We start from the raw sequence: 22,042 nt of genomic DNA on the forward strand, positions 1-22,042 counted from the left end.
AAAGAGAGACCATGTGAGGTTATGAACAGAGCCAAGTCTCTCTGGTGTATAGCGAGAATAGGAGAGGGCCAAGAACAGAGCCCTGGGGGACACCAGTGGTGAGAGCGCGTGGTGAGGAGACAGTTCTCGCCACGCCACCTGGTAGGAGTGTGTGTCAGGTAGGACGTCTGTGCGTGGGCCGCGTTGGAGATGCCCAACTCGGAGAGGGTGGAGAGGAGGATCTGATGGTTCACAGTATCGAAGGCAGCCGATAGATCTAGAAGGATGAGAGCAGAGGAGTGAGAGTTGTGCTTTAGCAGTGCGGAGTGCCTCCGTGATACAGAGGAGAGCAGTCTCAGTTGAATGACTAGTCTTGAAACCTGACTGATTTGGATCAAGCATGGTCATTCAGAGAGAGATAGCGGGAGAGCTGGCCAAGGACAGCACGTTCAAGAGTTTTGGAGAGAAAAGAAAGAAATACTGGTCTGTACCATTGTTGACATCGGAGGGATCGAGTGTAGGTTTTTTCAGAAGGGGTGCAACTCTCACTCTCTTGAAGAGGAAGGGACACAAAATGGCTCAGGGATGAGCACCATGAGCGTGGTGAGGGAGGGAGAAGGTCTCCGGAAATGGTCTGGAGAAGAGACTGGAGGGGATAGGGTCAAGCGGGCAGGTTGTTGGGCGGCCGGCCGTCACTACGCAGATTTCATCTGGAGAGAGAGGGGAGAAAGAGGTCAGAGCACAGGGTAGGGCACCAGCAGAACCAGCAGTGTCGTTTGACTTAGCAAACGAGGATCGGATGTCGTCGACCTTCTTTTCAAAATGGTTGCGAAGTACCAGAGAGGGAGGAGGGGTTGACACGGAGGATTCAGGAGAAGGAGAAGGTGGCAAATTTCTGAGCTTCCAAGGGTTAGAGGCAGCAGCTTGGAATCACGTGGTAGAAAGTGGCTTTAAGCAGAGACAGAGGAGGAAAATGTATCAGAGGAGGGAGTGAAAGGATGGCAGGTCCGCAGGGAGGCTGTTTTCCTCCATTTCGCTTGAGAGCCCTGTTCTGTGAGGCTCGCAATGAGTCATAGCACGGAGCGGGAGGGGAGGACCCAGCCGGCCTGGAAATAGGGGACATAGAGAGTCAAGGGATGCAGAGAGGGAGGAGAGGAGGGTTGAGGAGGCAGAATCAGGAGATAGGTGGGAGAAGGTTTGAGCGGAGGGAAGAGATGATAGGATGGAAGAGGAGAGAGGGCATTAGCTATGGACTTCCAGACAGCGAAGGTTGGTCGGCGCGAAACCATCCAGTAGGGGCAGTGTGGGAGGTGTTGGATGAGAGCGAGAGGGAAAAGGATACAAGGCAGTGGTCGGAGACTTGGATGGGAGTTAAATGAGGTTAGTGGAACCCAGCATCTAGTAAAGATGAGGTCTATCCCTTATTGACCTGCCTTGTGAGTAGGGGGAAGGTGAGAGGGTGAGGTCAAACTAGGAGAGGAGTGGAAATCAGGAGGCAGAAGGAAAGAGTCAAAGGTAGATCGTGGGGAGGTTAAAGTCGCCCAGAACTGTGAGAGGTGAGCCGTCCTCAGGAAAGGAGCTTATCAAGGCATCAAGCTCATTGATGTTCTCCGAGGGAACCTCAGGGCGATAAATGATAAGGATGTTAAGCTTGAAAGGGCTAGTAACTGTGACAGCATGGAATTCAAAGGAGGCGATAGACAGATGGGTAAGGGAGAAAGACACAGAATGAACTTGGGAGAGATGGAGGATAGGTGCCACCACCCCGCTGACCAGACGCTCTCGGGGTTTAGAATAGGTAAAGACACATTCACAGGTTTAGAATAGGAGTAGCAGTGTTTAGTAGGTAAAGATCCATGGTTTAGAATAGGTAAAGACAATGGTTTAGCATAGGCTAGATGACACTCTGCCTGGTTTAGAATAGGTAAAGACACATTCCAGAGTTTACCGGAGGTAAAGAACTCCACATGGTTTAGAATAGGTGGGACCACATGGTTTAGAATAGGTAAAGCCACACACATGGTTTAGAATGGTCTGACACAGACATGGTTTAGAATAGGTAAAGACACATGGTTTGAACAGGTAAAGACACTAATGCAAAGGAGTTTAGAATGATAGGTGGACATTACATGGTTTAGAATAGGTTCAGACACATGGTTTAGAATAGGTAAAGACATCTTATGGTTTAAAATGGTAAAATGATACCCACTGTTTAGAATAGGTAAAGACACATGGTTTAGAATAGGTAAAGACACATTCACATGGTTTAGAATAGGTAAAGACACATGTTGTTTAGAATAGGTAAAGACACATTACATGGTTTAGAATCATGCTAAAGACACTTGGTTTTCTTTGACCCAACATGTAGCTAGACAGTTGGTTTAGAATAGGTAAAGCTACATGTCCAGTTTAGAATAGGTCAACCATAACCTGTTTTGTGTTAGGTAACAGACACCTTCTTAAGGTTTAGAATAGGTAAAGCCTACTACAGTCACATGGTTTAGAATAGGTAACAGACACCTTGGTTTAGAATATGTCCAGCCTACACAGTTTAAATAACCTGTATTTGTTTAGAATAGACAGAACCCCTTCTTAAGGCTGATTGGCCCACATGGTTTAGACTACAGTTTAACCATAACCTGGTTTTGTGTTAGCTAGACAGAACCCTGGTTTAAGGCTGATTGGTTTAGCCTAGGTAAAGACACATAACCTGTATTTAGTTAGCTAGGTAAAGCCATTTTAGGAATTGGTAAAAATGGCACATGGTTTAGAATAGGTAAAGACATAGACATGGTTTAGAACACTGTGACAATGACAAATGAGTTTAGCCTGAAGGTAAAGCACAAACAGCTCTGTTTACTATGCTACATCAGTTGGCTTTAGTTAGGTACCAAGATGACTATTTAGTGTGTGTGTGTGTGGTTTAGAATAGGTAAGACACATGGTTTAGAATGGTAAAGACACATTGTGGTTTAGAATAGGTAAAGACACATGGTGTGCGTAGAATAGGTAAAGTGTGCATGGTTTAGAATAGGTAAAGACACGTGTGTGTGTGTAGTATCAGTTTTAATTTCCCCCCACTAATGGTTTAGAATGGAGGAGGAAAAGCTGATCCTAGATCTGTTTAGGGGAAACTAAAGACACAATGAGAGAATAGGTGGGGACTATCATTCACACATGGTTTAGAATAGGTCATGGGAGACAGACATGGTTTAGAATGATCAAAGACCCTTCTGCTGGCATGTGACGTCACATTCTGTCATGGTTTAATTCTCTGTTATATATCAATATGGTTTGATGATGATGTAAGACACGTCCAGGGTTTAGAATAGGTAAAGACACAGTCACGGGGTTTAGGTAGGTGTGTGTCTCATGGTTTTAGTGTTGGACAAAGAAAGTCCATGGTTTAGAATAGGTAAAGACACTCACTGGTTTAGAATAGGTAAAGACACATGGTTTAGAATAGGTAAAGACACATGGTTTAGAATAGGTAAAGACACATGGTTTAGAATGTGTAAAGACACATGGTTTGAATGGGTAAAGACACATGGTTTAGAATAGGCCCTGCAGACACATGGTTTAGAATGGGGAGGGGAGGACACAACATGACACTGGGGAGGGGACATGGTTTGAATGGGGGTAAAGACACAACATGGTGCGTATCTGTGGGGAGGGGGAGGACACAACACTGCAACTGGGGAGGGGGAACACAACATCTCTGGCTGCCGGAGGACACACATGGCCTCTCATTCCCATCACTCTGCAACTGGGAAGCCCTGGGAGGACACATGGTTTAGGCTAGCTAATTCACCTTCCTTCCACTGCAACTGGGGAGGGGAGGACACAACAAAGACACATCCACTGCAACTGGTTTAGAATAGGTAAAGACACATGGTTGGGGAGGGGGAGGACACAAATAGGCAACTAGGAGGGGAGGAGACACATGGTTTAGAATAGGTAACAGACACATTCACATGGTTTAGAATAGGTAAGACACATGGTTTAGAATGGCTGCTAATTCACATGGTTTACTGAATAGGCAAAGGGAGGACACACATGGTTTACTGGGGAATAGGACACACACATGCTGCTAATTCACATTCCCTTCCACTGCAACTGGGGAGGGGAGGGCACAACATGGCTGCTAATGGTTTAGAATAGGTAAACACACATTCACGAGTTTAGAATAGGTGCAGACTCATGGTTTAGAATCTTACAGCACATGGTTTAGAATAAGGTCAAAGACACATGGTTTAGAATAGGTAAAGACACATGGTTTAGAATAGGGCAGAACTCATCCATTCACTCCCACTGGTTTAGAATAGGTACAAAATGGTTTGAATAGGTAAAGACATCAGCCATGGTGGGTGAGGTAAAATGGTTTGAATGGTAAAGACCACTGGTTTAGAATAAAAGACACATGGTTTAGCACCTTACCTACTATCTCCAGTTTGACAGAATAGGTGAATTATATACTGCAATGGATGTGGTTTAATTTCTGTATAGGTATCAAATGCATGGTTTAGAGGAGACAAACGGATCACACAAGGTAGTTATGAATAGGTAAACAGAATCTTTAATAGAGCTCTGCAGTAAGACACATGGTTTTGGCTAGGTAAAGACACATCGGATGATTTTAGAATAGGCTACAAAAATGGTTTTATAGCAAAGAATCCCACCCCTCAGTCTACATGACAAACAACAGACGTTTAGAATAGGTCACACATGGGTTTAGAATGAGTAAAGAAGTTTAGAATAGGTATCACATGGTTTAGAATAGGTAAAGACACGATAGCATTTGGTTTAGAATAGGTAAAGACACTGTTTTTACATGGTTTAGAATAGGTAAAGACACAGGACACATGGTTTAGAATAGGTACTTCATAGCACAGAAACACAACTGGTTTAGAATGGACACATAAATCAATGGTTTTGTCAACTCCAGATCTCCAGTAAAGACCCCATGGTTTCTTGACCCCTCTCCTGACAAGCTCACATGGTTTAGTGAGCCTCTAGGTAAAGACACATATACTAGGTCATAAGACACATGGTTTAGAATAGGTCAGTTTAGATGACACATTCCAGACATGGTTTAGAATAGGTAAAGACACATGGTTTAGAATCTCCCCCAGGCCAAAGGAAGACAGACATTCACATGGTTTAGAATAGGTAAAGACACATGGTTTTAGAAATCACGTAAAGACACATCCCTTCACATGGTTTAGAATAGGTAAAGACACATGGTTTAGAATAGGTAAAGACACACATAGTTTAGAATAGGTAAAGACACACACATGGTTTAGAATAGGTAAAGACACATGGTTTAGAATAGGTAAAGACACATGGTTTAGAATAGGTAAAGACACATGGTTTAGAATAGGTAAAGACACATTCACATGGTTTAGAATAGGTAAAGACACATTCACACATGGTTTAGAATAGGTAAAGACACATTCACATGGTTTAGAATAAAGACACAGACACATGGTTTAGAATAGGTAAAGACACACACATGGTTTAGAATAGGTAAAGACACATGGTTTAGAATAGGTTTAGAATAGGTAAAGACACATTCACATGGTTTAGAATAGGTAAAGATAGGTAAAGACACATTCACATGGTTTAGAATAGGTACAGACACATGGTTTAGAATAGGTAAAGACACATGGTTTAGAATAGGTAAAGACACATGGTTTAGAATAGGTAAAGACACATGGTTTAGAATAGGTAAAGACACATTCACATGGTTTTTAGAACACATGGTTTAGAATACAGACACATGGTTTAGAATAGGTACAGACACATTCACATGGTTTAGAATAGGTACAGACACATTCACATGGTTTAGAATAGGTACAGACACATGGTTTAGAATAGGTACAGACACATTCACATGGTTTAGAATAGGTACAGACACATGGTTTAGAATAGGTACAGACACATTCACATGGTTTAGAATAGGTAAAGACACATTCACATGGTTTAGAATAGGTAAAGACACATTCACATGGTTTAGAATAGGTAAAGACACATTCACATGGTTTAGAATAGGTAAAGACACATTCACATGGTTTAGAATAGGTAAAGACATATTCACATGGTTTAGAATAGGTAAAGACACATGGTGTGTGCCGCACCCTTAGTCTAAATGGAGTTTCCAGAGCTTCATGTTCCATTCTTCCAGCTACTTCCTATTGAGGAGACACTAGGATTAACACATGTTGACCTTCCCACAGGGGATTCATTATTTGTGGTTTGGAAATATTCCTTGGGTTGGATCAGGACAGGTTCTGATTGGGGTTGGATCAGGACAGGTTCTGAATGGGTTTCGTCAGGGTTGGATCAGGACAGGTTCTGAATGGGTTTCGTCAGGGTTGGATCAGGACAGGTTCTGATTGGGGTTGGATCAGGACAGGTTCTGATTGGGGTTGGATCAGGACAGGTTCTGAATGGGGTTGGATCAGGACAGGTTCTGAATGGGGTTGGATCAGGACAGGTTCTGATTGGGGTTGGATCAGGACAGGTTCTGAATGGGGTTGGATCAGGACAGTTTCTGATTGGGGTTGGATCAGGACAGGTTATGAATGGGGTTGGATCAGGGTTGGATCAGGACAGGTTCTGATTGGGGTTGGATCAGGACAGGTTCTGAATGGGGTTCGTCAGGGTTGGATCAGGACAGGTTCTGAATGGGGTTCGTGAGGGTTGGATCAGGACAGGTTCTGAATGGGGTTCGTGAGGGTTGGATCAAGACAGGTTCTGAATGGGGTTCGTGAGGGTTGGATCAGGACAGGTTCTGAATGGGGTTAATCAGGGTTGGATCAGGACAGGTTCTGAATGGGGTTGGATCAGGACAGGTTCTGAATGGGGTTGGATCAGGACAGGTTCTGATTGGCGTTCATCATGGTTGGATCAGGACAGGTTCTGAATGGGGTTGGATCAGGACAGGTTCTGATTGGGGTTGGATCAGGACAGGTACTGAATGGGGTTGGATCAGGACAGGTTCTGAATGGGGTTGGATCAGGACAGGTTCTGAATGGGGTTGGATCAGGACATGTTCTGAATGGGGTTGGATCAGGACAGGTTCTGAATGGGGTTCGTGAGGGTTGGATCAGGACAGGTTCTGAATGGGGTTGGATCAGGACAGGTTCTGAATGGGGTTCATCAGGGTTGGATCAGGACAGGTTCTGAATGGGGTTGGATCAGGACAGGTTCTGAATGGGGTTGGATCAGGACAGGTTCTGATTGGCGTTCATCATGGTTGGATCAGGACAGGTTCTGAATGGGGTTGGATCAGGACAGGTTCTGAATGGGGTTGGATCAGGACAGGTTCTGATTGGGGTTGGATCAGGACAGGTTCTGAATGGGGTTGGATCAGGACAGGTTCTGAATGGGGTTGGATCAGGACATGTTCTGAATGGGGTTGGATCAGGACAGGTTCTGAATGGGGTTCGTCAGGGTTGGATCAGGACAGGTTCTGAATGGGGTTGGATCAGGACAGGTTATGAATGGGGTTCATCAGGGTTGGATCAGGACAGGTTCTGAATGGGGTTGGATCAGGACAGGTTCTGAATGGGGTTCGTGAGGGTTGGATCAGGACAGGTTCTGAACGGGGTTCACCTGGGTTGGATCAGGACAGGTTTTGATTGGGGTTCGTGAGGGTTGGATCAGGACTGGTTCTGAATGGGGTTCACATGGGTTGGATCAGGACAGGTTCTGATTGGGGTTCGTGAGGGTTGGATCAGAACAGGTTCTGAATGGGGTTCGTCAGGGTTGGATCAGGACAGGTTCTGATTGGGGTTGGATCAGGACAGGTTCTGATTGGGGTTCATTAGGGGTTGGATCAGGACAGGTTCTGAATGGGGTTGGATCAGGACAGGTTCTGAATGGGGTTGGATCAGGACAGGTTCTGATTGGGGTTCATCAGGGTTGGATCAGGACAGGTTCTGAATGGGGTTTGTGAGGGTTGGATCAGGACAGGTTCTGAATGGGGTTCGTCAGGGTTGGATCAGGACAGGTTCTGAATGGGGTTCGTCAGGGTTGGATCAGGACAGGTTCTGATTGGGGTTGGATCAGAACAGGTTCTGAATGGGGTTCGTGAGGGTTGGATCAGAACAGGTTCTTGTACACAGGATCTACAGTATATCACAAAAGTGACTACACCCCTCACATTTTTGTAAATATTTGAGTATATCTTTTCATGTGACAACACTGAAGAAATTACACTTTGCTACAATGTAAAGTAGTGAGTGTACAGCTTGTATAACAGTGTAAATTTGCTGTCCCCTCAACATAACTCAACACACAGCCATTAATGTCCAAATTGGGCCCAAAGTGTCAATATTTTGTGTGGCCACCATCATTTTCCAGCACTGCCTTAACCCTCTTGGGCATGGAGTTCACCAGAGCTTCACAGGTTGCCACTGGAGTCCTCTTCCACTCCTCCATGACGACATCACAGAGCTGGTTGGATGTTAGAGACCTTGCACTCCTCCACCTTCCGTTTGAGGATGCCCCACAGATGCTCAATAGGGTTTAGGATTTGATTTGGTTGTAGAGGGTGCAAGAGGTCGGCACCTCAGGTGTAAATGTCAGTTGGCTTTTCGTAGCCGATGGCAACCCCCACCTTGGGATGGATCTCTCTCAGGAGATCCTTGTCCTCTGCTATTTTATTTAACCAGGCAAGTCAGTTAAGAACAAGTTATTATTTTCAATGACGGCCTAGGAACAGTGGGTTAACTGGTCTAGGAACAGTGGGTTAACTGGTCTAGCAACAGTGGGTTAACTGGCCTAGGAACAGTGGGTTAACTGGTCTAGGAACAGTGGGTTAACTGGTCTAGGAACAGTGGGTTAACTGGTCTAGGAACAGTGGGTTAACTGGTCTAGGAACAGTGGGTTAACTGGTCTAGGAACAGTGGGTTAACTGGTCTAGGAACAGTGGGTTAACTGGTCTAGGAACTGTGTGTTAACTGGTCTAGGAACAGTGGAGTTAACTGGTCTAGGAACAGTGGGTTAACTGGTCTAAGAACAGTGGGTTAACTAGTCTAGGAACAGTGGGTAAACTGGTCTAGGAACAGTGGGTTAACTGGTCTAGGAACTGTGTGTTAACTGGTCTAGGAACAGTGGAGTTAACTGGTCTAGGAACAGTGGGTTAACTGGTCTAGGAACAGTGGGTAAACTGGTCTAGGAACAGTGGGTTATCTGGTCTAGGAACAGTGGGTTAACTGGTCTAGGAACAGTGGGTTAACTGGTCTAAGAACAGTGGGTTAACTAGTCTAAGAACAGTGGGTAAACTGGTCTAGGAACAGTGGGTTAACTGGTCTAGGAACAGTGGGTTAACTGGTCTAGGAACAGTGGGTTAACTGGTCTAGGAACAGTGGGTTAACTGGTCTAGGAACAGTGGGTTAACTGGTCTAGGAACAGTGGGTTAACTGGTCTAGGAACAGTGGGTTAACTGGTCTAAGAACAGTGGGTTAACTGGTCTAGGAACAGTGGGGTTAACTGGTCTAGGAACAGTGGGTTAACTGGTCTAGGAACAGTGGGTTATAACTGGTCTAGGAACAGTGGAACAGTGGGTTAACTGGTCTAGGAACAGTGGGTTAACTGGTCTAGGAACAGTGGGTTAACTGGTCTAGGAACAGTGGGTTAACTGGTCTAGGAACAGTGGGTTAACTGGTCTAGGAACAGTGGGTTAACTGGTCTAGGAACTGTGTGTTAACTGGTCTAGGAACAGTGGAGTTAACTGGTCTAGGAACAGTGGGTTAACTGGTCTAGGAACAGTGGGTAAACTGGTCTAGGAACAGTGGGTTATCTGGTCTAGGAACAGTGGGTTAACTGGTCTAGGAACAGTGGGTTAACTGGTCTAAGAACAGTGGGTTAACTAGGAACAGTGGGTAAACTGGTCTAGGAACAGTGGGTTAACTGGTCTAGGAACAGTGGGTTAACTGGTCTAGGAACAGTGGGTTAACTGGTCTAGGAACAGTGGGTAAACTGGTCTAGGAACAGTGGGTTATCTGGTCTAGGAACAGTGGGTTAACTGGTCTAGGAACAGTGGGTTAACTGGTCTAAGAACAGTGGGTTAACTAGTCTAGGAACAGTGGGTTAACTGGTCTAGGAACAGTGGGTTAACTGGTCTAAGAACAGTGGGTTAACTAGTCTAGGAACAGTGGGTTAACTGGTCTAGGAACAGTGGGTTATAACTGGTCTAGGAACAGTGGAACAGTGGGTTAACTGGTCTAAGAACAGTGGGTTAACTGGTCTAGGAACAGTGGGTTATAACTGGTCTAGGAACAGTGGAACAGTGGGTTAACTGGTCTAGGAACAGTGGGTTAACTGGTCTAGGAACTGTGTGTTAACTGGTCTAGGAACAGTGGAGTTAACTGGTCTAGGAACAGTGGGTTAACTGGTCTAGGAACAGTGGGTTAACTGGTCTAGGAACAGTGGGTTAACTGGTCTAGGAACAGTGGGTAAACTGGTCTAGGAACAGTGGGTTATCTGGTCTAGGAACAGTGGGTTAACTGGTCTAGGAACAGTGGGTTAACTGGTCTAAGAACAGTGGGTTAACTAGTCTAAGAACAGTGGGTAAACTGGTCTAGGAACAGTGGGTTAACTGGTCTAGGAACAGTGGGTTAACTGGTCTAGGAACAGTGGGTTAACTGGTCTAGGAACAGTGGGTAAACTGGTCTAGGAACAGTGGGTTATCTGGTCTAGGAACAGTGGGTTAACTGGTCTAGGAACAGTGGGTTAACTGGTCTAAGAACAGTGGGTTAACTAGTCTAGGAACAGTGGGATAAACTGGTCTAGGAACAGTGGGTTAACTGGTCTAAGAACAGTGGGTTAACTAGTCTAGGAACAGTGGGTTAACTGGTCTAGGAACAGTGGGTTATAACTGGTCTAGGAACAGTGGAACAGTGGGTTAACTGGTCTAAGAACAGTGGGTTAACTGGTCTAGGAACAGTGGGTTATAACTGGTCTAGGAACAGTGGAACAGTGGGTTAACTAGTCTAGGAACAGTGGGTTAACTGGTCTAGGAACAGTGGGTTATAACTGGTCTAGGAACAGTGGGTTAACTGGTCTAGGAACAGTGGGTTAACTGGTCTAGGAACAGTGGGTTAACTGGTCTAGGAACAGTGGGTTAACTGGTCTAGGAACAGTGGGGTTAACTGGTCTAGGAACAGTGGGTTAACTGGTCTAGGAACAGTGGGTTAACTGGTCTAGGAACAGTGGGGTTAACTGGTCTAGGAACAGTGGGTTAACTGGTCTAGGAACAGTGGGTTAACTAGTCTAGGAACAGTGGGTAAACTGGTCTAGGAACAGTGGGTTATAACTGGTCTAGGAACAGTGGAACAGTGGGTTAACTGGTCTAGGAACAGTGGGTTAACTGGTCTAGGAACAGTGGGTTAACTGGTCTAGGAACAGTGGGATAACTGCCTTGTTCAGGGGGCAGAACGACAGATTTTTACCTTGTCAGCTCGGGGACTCGATCTAGCAACCTTTTTGATTACAAGTCCAACGCTCCGACCACTAGGCTACCCTGCTGCCCCATAGCCATAGCAGTGGAATGTCAACAGGGGAACGCCTCGACCCCATTGGAGAAGGCATCCACTATCACCAGACAATATTTGTAACCCTGACAAGCAGATAAATAATCAAATCCATTGAATGGTCCTTCGGCGGTCAGATGAGTCGACAGTGGCATGGGAATCCCTCTTCCCCTGTTGCTAGTCAAACAAATCACACATTTTGCACAAAATTGTTCAGCGAACACAGAAAACCCAAACCAAAATGTATTTCCAAAATCAACAACTTTTTAAGAGTTAGCGATGCACTTACAAACAGCATCTTCAGAAGGAAGCCAAATAGCCTTTAGCAAGTTATCAACAAGTTTTGAATGAGAGATTGTCTGACCAGACGAGGAGGTCAGGAAGCCGCGCTGTTTCCACAGAGCACCCAAATCATGTACCACACCAAAGGGTTATCTGCTATCTGTATAGATAGTAGCAGACTGGCCTTTAGCTCACGTGCAAAGAGTTCTGCTGCTTGGGCGGAAAGGTAATTCAGCACTTTCCAGTGTGGTTGAGGCGGTAGTAACCGTGGTTACATACGTGCTCCTCCCTCCTCAGAACGTTGAGCAGAGCCAATCTACAAACAGTTCAACATTTGCATTTTTGCAAAAAAGGACATCGGTTAAATCCATCCTTGGTTTTAGATACAAGCTCCACCAGAGCGGCACGGTCGTTCGGCACGGTCGTTCGGCACGGTCGTTCGGCACGGTCGTTCGGCACGGTCGTTCAGCACGGTCGTTCGGCACGCCATCGTCCTCGGTGGGCAAAGAGTAGCAGGATTTAACACAGTGGACCTCTTCAGAGGGTCACGTGAGACATTGTCAGAAGAACATTCTGGATAATGGAGCTGGTGCTAGATGGGCCGTCATTCTGATAATGGAGCTGGTGTGAGATGGGCCGTCATTCTGATAATGGAGCTGGTGTGAGATGGGCCGTCATTCTGATAATGGAGCTGGTGCTAGATGGGCCGTCATTCTGATAATGGAGCTGGTGCTAGATGGGCCGTCATTCTGATAATGGAGCTGGTGTGAGATGGGCCGTCATTCTGATAATGGAGCTGGTGTGAGATGGGCCGTCATTCTGATAATGGAGCTGGTGTGAGATGGGCCGTCATTCTGATAATGGAGCTGGTGTGAGATGGGCCGTCATTCTGATAATGGAGCTGGTGTGAGATGGGCCGTCATTCTGATAATGGAGCTGGTGTGAGATGGGCCGTCATTCTGATAATGGAGCTGGTGTGAGATGGGCCGTCATTCTGATAATGGAGCTGGTGTGAGATGGGCCGTCATTCTGATAATGGAGGAGTGGAGCTGGTGTGAGATGGGCCGTCATTCTGATAATGGAGGAGTGGAGCTGGTGTGAGATGGGCCGTCATTCTGATAATGGAGCTGGTGTGAGATGGGCCGTCATTCTGATAATGGAGCTGGTGTGAGATGGGCCGTCATTCTGATAATGGAGCTGGTGTTCGATGGGCCAAAAGCCTGAAACAGACTGGTTAAAGTCAGAAACAGACTGGTTAAAGCCTGAAACAGACTGGTTAAAGCCTGAAACAGACTGGTTAAAGCCAGAAACAGACTGGTTAAAGCCTGAAACAGACTGGTTAAAGTCAGAAACAGACTGGTTAAAGTCAGAAACAGACTGGTTAAAGCCTGAAACAGACTGGTTAAAGCCAGAAACAGACTGGTTAAAGCCTGAAACAGACTGGTTAAAGCCTAAAACAGACTGGTTAAAGCCTGAAACAGACTGGTTAAAGTCAGAAACAGACTGGTTAAAGCCTGAAACAGACTGGTTAAAGCCTGAAACAGACTGGTTAAAGCCTGAAACAGACTGGTTAAAGCCTGAAACAGACTGGTTAAAGCCTGAAACAGACTGGTTAAAGCCTGAAACAGACTGGTTAAAGCCAGAAACAGACTGGTTAAAGTCAGAAACAGACTGGTTAAAGCCAGAAACACTGATCCTGGACCAGAACTGGACCAGAACACCTACTGACACTGATCCTGGACCAGAACTGGACCAGAACACCTACTGTCACTGATCCTGGACCAGAACTGGACCAGAACTCCTACTGACACACTGATCCTGGACCAGAACTCCTACTAACACACTGATCTTGGACCAGAACTGGACCAGAACTCCTACTAACACACTGATCCTGGACCAGAACTCCTACTAACACACTGATCCTGGACCAGAACTCCTACTAACACACTGATCCTGGACCAGAACTCCTACTAACACACTGATCCTGGACCAGAACTCCTACTAACACACTGATCCTGGACCAGAACTCCTGTTGACACACTGATCCTGGACCAGAACTCCTACTAACACACTGATCCTGGACCAGAACTGGACCAGAACTCCTACTAACACACTGATCCTGGACCAGAACTGGACCAGAACTCCTACTAACACACTGATCCTGGACCAGAACTCCTACTAACACACTGATCCTGGACCAGAACTGGACCAGAACTCCTACTAACACACTGATCCTGGACCAGAACTGGACCAGAACTCCTACTAACACACTGATCCTGGACCAGAACTGGACCAGAACTCCTACTAACACACTGATCCTGGACCAGAACTGGACCAGAACTCCTACTGACACTGATCCTGGACCAGAACTGGACCAGAACTCCTACTGACACTGATCCTGGACCAGAACTGGACCAGAACTGGACCAGAACTCCTACTGACACACTGATCCTGGACCAGAACTGGACCAGAACTCCTACTAACACACTGATCCTGGACCAGAACTCCTACTAACACACTGATCCTGGACCAGAACTGGACCAGAACTCCTGCTGACACTGATCCTGGACCAGAACTCCTACTAACACACTGATCCTGGACCAGAACTGGACCAGAACTCCTACTAACACACTGATCCTGGACCAGAACTGGACCAGAACTCCTACTAACACACTGATCCTGGACCAGAACTCCTGTTGACACAGTGATCATTGACCAGTACTCTTACTGATACTGTGTGTGTGTGAAAATGCCTGTGATTCCAAGGGTCATTATGGTGACCCATTCTATCTTATCTAGTTTAATCATTTACCAAGATTTCCACCGGTCCCCCATTCACCACAGACATGTAGCTGAGAGAGACGGAGGGAGGGGGAAGGAAGGGAGGGAGGCGGGGAGGGAGAGAGGGAGAGAGAGGGAGGGAGGGAGGGAGGGAGGGAGGGAGGGAGGGAGGGAGGGAGGGAGGGAGAGGGAGGGAGAGAGAGAGAGAGATGCATGGCGTTTTGTGGGCAAACGGCCCAATGTTGAGGCCCAATTGTCGTGCCATTCATCCGCCGCCATCACCTCATGTTTCAGCATGATAATACATGGCCCATATCGCAAGGACCTGTACGTGTTACGACAACGTGTTCCAGTTCCCCACAATATCCTATCAACTTCACACAGCCATTAAAGAGGAGTGGGACAACATTCCACAGGCCACAATCAACAGCCTGATCAACTCAGGGGGCAAATGACTGGTAGGAGGGCGGAGGTCAGTAAGCCAGAGTCCGTAAGGTACAGAACGGCTGTCACAGTTTCCTCCAGAACTGTTGGTTACCTGCTGCCTTTTTCCCAGGTATTAGTAATTGTATAAGTTCTTTGGTTCACCATCCGGTTATTGTTACATTGTCCGTTGGTCGTGTGAGTACCTGTTGGTCTGGCTTTTCTTGCCACTTGTACTGTGCAGATGACTCCGGGTTTCGTCCCGTGTGTTTATTCAAGGTACTCTTTTGTTTGGGTTTCAACCCTGTGTTTTGAATACGTGTTTGTTTGGTCTTCGTCCCCGTGCCTTCACACGCTGTAATTTGGGTCAATAAAAAACCCTATTGTGCATTCCTGCGCCTGTCTCCCGATCCCTTATAGCAACGTGACAACGGCAGGCAGGCTCAGTGTCAGGGCAGGCAGGGGTCAGTAATCCAGGCCAGTGTCAAGAGGTACAGAATAGTCGGCAGGCTCAGGGTCAGGGCAGGCAGAATGGTCAAAAACCAGGAGAACTAGAAAACAGGAACTAAACAAAGAAAACAGTAAAGGAAAAAACGCTGGTAGACGAGACAAGACAAACTGGCAACAGACAAACAGAGATGCACCGGGGATAAGACAAACAGAGAACACAGGTATAAATACACGGGGGATAACGGGGAAGATGGGCGACACCTGGATGGGGATGGAGACAAGCACAAAGACAGGTGAAACTGATCAGGGTGTGACACTAACAAAGGATCCAAGTCAGCCAAATTTCTGTTTGAAATGCTGGTGAGTGGCTGGTGAGTGGCTGGTGAGTGGCTGGTGAGTGGTTGGTGAGTGGCTGGTGAGTGGTTGGTGAGTGGCTGATGAGTGGCTGGTGAGTGGCTGGTGAGTGGCTGGTGAGTGGCTGGTGAGTGGCTGGTGAGTGGTTGGTGAGTGGCTGGTGAGTGGCTGGTGAGTGGCTGGTGAGTGGCTGGTGAGTGGCTGGTGAGTGGCTGGTGAGTGGCTGGTGAGTGGCTGGTGAGTGGCTGGTGAGTGGTTAGTGAGTGGCTGGTGAGTGGCTGGTGAGTGGCTGGTGAGTGGCTGGTGAGTGGTTGGTGAGTGGCTGGTGAGTGGCTGGTGAGTGGCTGGTGAGTGGCTGGTGAGTGGCTGGTGAGTGGCTGGAGTGGTTGGTGAGTGGCTGGTGAGTGGCTGGTGAGTGGCTGGTGAGTGGCTGGTGAGTGGCTGGTGAGTGGCTGGTGAGTGGTGAGTGAGTGGTTGGTGAGTGGCTGGTGAGTGGCTGGTGAGTGGCTGGTGAGTGGCTGGTGAGTGGTTGGTGAGTGGCTGGTGAGTGGCTGGTGAGTGGCTGGTGAGTGGCTGGTGAGTGGCTGGTGAGTGGCTGGTGAGTGGCTGGTGAGTGGCTGGTGAGTGGTTGGTGAGTGGCTGGTGAGTGGTTGGTGAGTGGTGGTGAGTGGTGAGTGGCTGGTGAGTGGTTGGTGAGTGGTTGGTGGTGGTTGGTGGAGTGGGTGAGTGGCTGGTGAGTGGCTGGTGAGTGGTGGCTGGTGAGTGGCTGGTGAGTGGCTGGTGAGTGGTTGGTGAGTGGCTGGTGAGTGGCTGGTGAGTGGCTGGTGAGTGGTTGGTGAGTGGCTGGTGGTGAGTGGTTGGTGAGTGGCTGGTGAGTGGCTGGTGAGTGGCTGGTGAGTGGCTGGTGGGCTGGTGAGTGGCTGGTGAGTGGCTGGTTGGTGAGTGGCTGGTGAGTGAGTGGCTGGTGAGTGGCTGGTGAGTGGCTGGTGAGTGGCTGGTGAGTGGTTGGTGAGTGGTTGGTGAGTGGCTGTTGAGTGGCTGGTGAGTGGCTGGTGAGTGGCTGGTGAGTGGCTGGTGAGTGGCTGGTGAGTGGTTGGTGAGTGGCTGGTGAGTGGCTGGTGAGTGGCTGGTGAGTGGCTGGTGAGTGGCTTGGTGAGTGGTTGGTGAGTGGCTCCAATCTAATATTCAACAGTTATTTTCGGGTTGCAGGTAATAATTCAAGAAGAAACGTTCTGAGCAAATAATTTAAGAAATAACAACAAATAAAATACAAAATACGACAAAGTCAGAAACAGTCTTCAAGGTAAAGCTAATGGCACAGACAGACATGTTGGCTAGAAGCCAGAAACAGTCTTCAGGTAAAGCTGATGGCACAGACAGACATGTTGGCTAGAAGCCAGAAACAGTCTTCAAGGTAAAGCTGATGGCACAGACAGACATGTTGACTAGAAGCCAGAAACAGTCTTCAAGGTAAAGCTGATGGCACAGACAGACATGACAGCTCTTTTGCTAGCTCCTACACAACTTGGCAGTATTTAGTTATTTTTTGTGATATTACGTACAACCGGGAATACGACTTTCCCCAATTGGATCCTTTGTTGCCGTAGGAGGTATTCAGAGTTGACTTCTAGACCGACTCAGGAGGCGGGCACACCGTCCACCGCTTCTGAGTATATTACTCGCTAATGTTCAGTCCCTGGATAATAAAGTAGACGAGCTCAGGGCGAGGATCTCCTTCCAGAGAGAGATCAAGGACTGTAATATCCTCTGTTTCAGGGAATCATGGCTCTCTCTGGATATACTGTCCCTATACATACAGCCAGCTGGGTTCTCAGTTCATCGGGCAGACAGGAATAAAGAACTCTCTGGGAAGAAGAAAGGTGGGGGTGTATGTTTCATGATTAACTACTCATGATGTGATTGTGATAACATACAGAAACTCAAGTCTTTTTGTTCACCTGACCTAGAATCCCTCACAATCAAATGCCGACCGTATTACCTCCCAAGATAATTCTCTTCAGTTATTGTCACAGCCGTGTGTATTCCCCTTCAAGCCGATACCACAACGGCCCTCAAAGAACTACACTGGACTTTATGCGAACTGGAAACCACATATCCTGAGGTTGCTTTTATTGCAGCTGGGGATTTTAAGAAAGCAAATATGAGGAAAACGCGACTGAAGTTCTATCAACACATTGATTGTAGACTCTCGTAAAATATATATTTTTTTATAAGCATTTATCACAATAACATCTGCTAAACACGTGTATGTGACCAAATAAAATGGCATTTGATTTGAAGATGGCTGTGTTATATTTCTGAGCTGATGTTCAGCTTCCACCATATTGCATTTGATTTGAAGATGGCTGTGTTATATTTCTGAGCTGATGTTCAGCTTCCACCATATTGCATTTGATTTGAAGATGGCTGTGTTATATTTCTGAGCTGATGTTCAGCTTCCACCATATTGCATTTGATTTGAAGATGGCTGTGTTATATTTCTGAGCTGATGTTCAGCTTCCACCATATTGCATTTGATTTGAAGATGGCTGTGTTATATTTCTGAGCTGATGTTCAGCTTCCACCATATTGCATTTGATTTGAAGATGGCTGTGTTATATTTCTGAGCTGATGTTCAGCTTCCACCATATTGCATTTGATTTGAAGATGGCTGTGTTATATTTCTGAGCTGATGTTCAGCTTCCACCATATTGCATTTGATTTGAAGATGTCTGTGTTATATTTCTGAGCTGATGTTCAGCTTCCACCATATTGCTTTCATCTGTCCTTCTTCTTTACATTACTATTGGTGGATCACAACCAACTGAAAGGTGGATACACCGCCACCTACTGGAGTGTGAGGCTGGTCACGGCCCCCTGTTCATCTATATTCTCTACCACCTACTGTACTGGAATGTGAGGCTGGTCACGGCCCCCTGTTCATCTATATTCTCTACCACCTACTGTACTGGAGTGTGAGGCTGGTCACAGCTCCCTGTTCATCTATATTCTCTATCTATCACCTACTGTACTGGAGTGTGAGGCTGGTCACAGCTCCCTGTTCATCTATATTCTCTATCTATCACCTACTGCACTGGAGTGTGAGGCTGGTCACGGCCCCCTGTTCATCTATATTCTCTATCACCTACTGTACTGGAGTGTGAGGCTGGTCACGGCCCCCTGTTCATCTATATTCTCTATCACCTACTGTACTGGAGTGTGAGGCTGGTCACGGCCCCCTGTTCATCTATATACTCTATCACCTACTGTACTGGAGTGTGAGGCTGGTCACGGCCCCCTGTACCTCTATATACTCTATCACCTACTGTACTGGAGTGTGAGGCTGGTCACAGCCCCCTGTTCATCTATATTCTCTACCACCTACTACTGGAGTGTGAGGCTGGTCACGGCCCCCTGTACCTCTATATACTCTATCACCCCCTGTACCTCTATATACTCTATCACCTACTGTACTGGAGTGTGAGGCTGGTCACGGCCCCCTGTACCTCTATATACTCTATCACCTACTGTACTGGAGTGTGAGGCTGGTCACAGCCCCCTGTTCATCTATATTCTCTATCTATCACCTACTGTACTGGAGTGTGAGGCTGGTCACAGCCCCCTGTTCATCTATATTCTCTACCACCTACTGTACTGGAGTGTGAGGCTGGTCACAGCCCCCTGTTCACCTCTATATTGAGCTGGTCCACGGCCCCCTGTACCTCTATATTATCTACCACCTACTGTACTGGAGTGTGAGGCTGGTCACAGCCCCCTGTTCATCTATATTCTCTATCACCTACTGTACTGGAGTGTGAGGCTGGTCACAGCCCCCTGTTCATCTATATTCTCTACCACCTACTGGAGTGTGAGGCTGGTCACGGCCCCCTGTTCATCTATATTCTCTATCACCTACTGTACTGGAGTGTGAGGCTGGTCACAGCCCCCTGTTCATCTATATTCTCTATCAGAACCCTCTATATGTGAGGCTGGTCTAGTCAGCCCCCTGTTCATCTATATCTGAGGCTGGTCAGAGCCCCCTGTTCATCTATATTCCTACTACCTACTGGAGTGTGAGGCTGGTCGCAGCCCCCTGTTCATCTATATTCTCTATCTATCACCTACTGTACTGGAGTGTAAGGCTGGTCACAGCCCCCTATATAGACTACAATATATCTAGTCAGAACCCTATTTCCTATATAGACTACAATATATCTGGTCAGAACCCTATTTCCTATATAGACTACAATATATCTAGTCAGAACCCTATTCCCTATATAGAATACAATATATCTAGTCAGAACCCTATTCCCTATATAGAATACAATACCTCGCCTGTTTAATATTAAAGAAGTATCGAGGTATTGCTCGCCTGAGGTAGAGTACCTTATGATAAGCTGTAGACCACACTATCTACCAAGAGAGTTTTCATCTATATTAATCGTAGCCGTCTATTTACCACCACAGACCAATGCTGGCACTAAGACCGCTCTCAATCAACTCTATAAGGCCATAAGCAAACAAGAAAATGCTCACCCAGAGGTGGCGCTCCTAGTGGCCGGGGACTTTAATGCAGGAAAACTTAAATCAGTTTCACCACATTTTTACCAGCTTGTCACATGTGCAACCAGAGGACAAAAACCACTAGACCACCTTTTCTCCACATACAGAGACGCATCCCTCGCCCTCCATTTGGCAAATCTGCCCATAATTTTATCCTGCTGATTCCTGCTTATAAGCGAAACCTAAAGCAGGAAGTACCAGTGACTTGCTGAAAACGGAAGTGGTCAGATGACGAGGAGGCACAATACAGGACTGTTTTGCAGCACAGACTGGAATAGGTTCCGGGATCCTTCCGATGGCATTGAGGAGTACACCACCTCAGTCATCGGCTTCATCAATAAGTACACTGTTTTGCAGCACAGACTGGAATAGGTTCCGGGATCCTTCCGATGGCATTGAGGAGTACACCACCTCAGTCATCGGCTTCATCAATAAGTACATTGACGACGTCGTCCGCACAGTGACTGTACGTACATACCCCAACCAGAAACCATGGATTACAGGAAACATCCGAACTGAGCTAAAGGCTAGAGCTGCCGCTCTCAAGGAGCGGGACACTAATCTGGACGCTTATAAGAAATCCCGCTATGCCCTCAGACGACCCATCAGACAAGCAAAGCATCAATACAGGACTAAGATTGAATCCTAGTACACCGGCTCTGACACTCGTCAGATGTGGCAGGGCTTGAAAACTATTACAGACTACAAAGGGAAACCCAGACGCGAGCTGTCCAGTGACGCAAACCTACCAGATGAGTTAAATCCCTTTTATGCTCACTTCGAGGCAAGCAACACTGAAGCATGCACGAGAGCGCTAGCTGTTCTGGAAGACTGCCTGACAGTGGTCTCAGTAGCCGATGTGAGGAAGACCTTTAAACAGGTCAACATTCACAAAGCCGCGGGGCCAGATGGATTACCAGGACGTGTACTCAAAGCATGCACTGACCCACTGGCAAGTGTCTTCACTGACATTTCCAACATCTCCCTGGCCGAGTCTGTAATACCTACATGTTTCCACCATAGTCCCTGTGCTCAAGAAAGCTAAAGTAACCTGCCTAAATGAGTACCGCCCCGTAGCACTCACGTCGGTAGCCATGAAGTGTTTTGAAAGGCTGGTCATGGCTCACATCAACAGCTTCCTCCCGGATACCCTAGACCCACTCCAATTCGCAGACCGTCCCAACAGATCCACAGATGACGCAATCTCAATCGCACTCCACACTGCCCTTTTCCCACCTGGACAAAAGGAACACCTATGTGAGAATGCTGTTCATTGACTACAGCTCAGCGTTCAACACCATATTACCCTCGAAGCTCATCACTAAGCTAAGGACCCTGGGACTAAACACCTCTCTCTGCAACTGGATCCTGGACTTGCTGATGGGCCGCCCCCAGGTGGTAACGGTAGGTAACAACTGATCCTCAACATAGGGGTCCCTCAGGGATGTGTGCCCAATCACCACGAAGCTCATCACTAAGCTAAGGACCCTTTGAATTTATTAATACACATGTGATGTCATCAGGAGAGTTTATATTGGAACCCTCAATGGTTCTAAACACCTGCTGTGTGGTTACTGCCTCCTACATTCATGTGTGTGTGTGTGTGTGTGTGTGTGTGTGTGTGTGTGTGTGTGTGTGTGTGTGTGTGTGTGTGTGTGTGTGTGTGTGTG

General features: G+C 47.0%; 1 protein-coding gene across 1 annotated transcript in view; it reads left to right on the top strand.

Annotated features, from left to right (window-relative positions):
- Nucleotides 1-14,191, top strand: part of LOC124021864 (2-hydroxyacylsphingosine 1-beta-galactosyltransferase-like) — a 51,386-nt gene extending 37,195 nt beyond the window's left edge. Inside the window, exons 3-4 of the mRNA XM_046337000.1 lie at nt 12,185-12,345; nt 13,972-14,191. Of these exons, the coding sequence (XP_046192956.1) occupies nt 12,185-12,345; nt 13,972-14,191 (381 nt within the window). The remainder of the gene's footprint in view (nt 1-12,184; nt 12,346-13,971) is intronic.
- The last annotated feature ends 7,851 nt before the right edge of the window (nt 14,192-22,042 follow it).

Source organism: Oncorhynchus gorbuscha, unplaced genomic scaffold (genome assembly GCF_021184085.1).
Source record: "Oncorhynchus gorbuscha isolate QuinsamMale2020 ecotype Even-year unplaced genomic scaffold, OgorEven_v1.0 Un_scaffold_1236, whole genome shotgun sequence".
Classification (NCBI taxonomy): domain Eukaryota; kingdom Metazoa; phylum Chordata; class Actinopteri; order Salmoniformes; family Salmonidae; genus Oncorhynchus; species Oncorhynchus gorbuscha.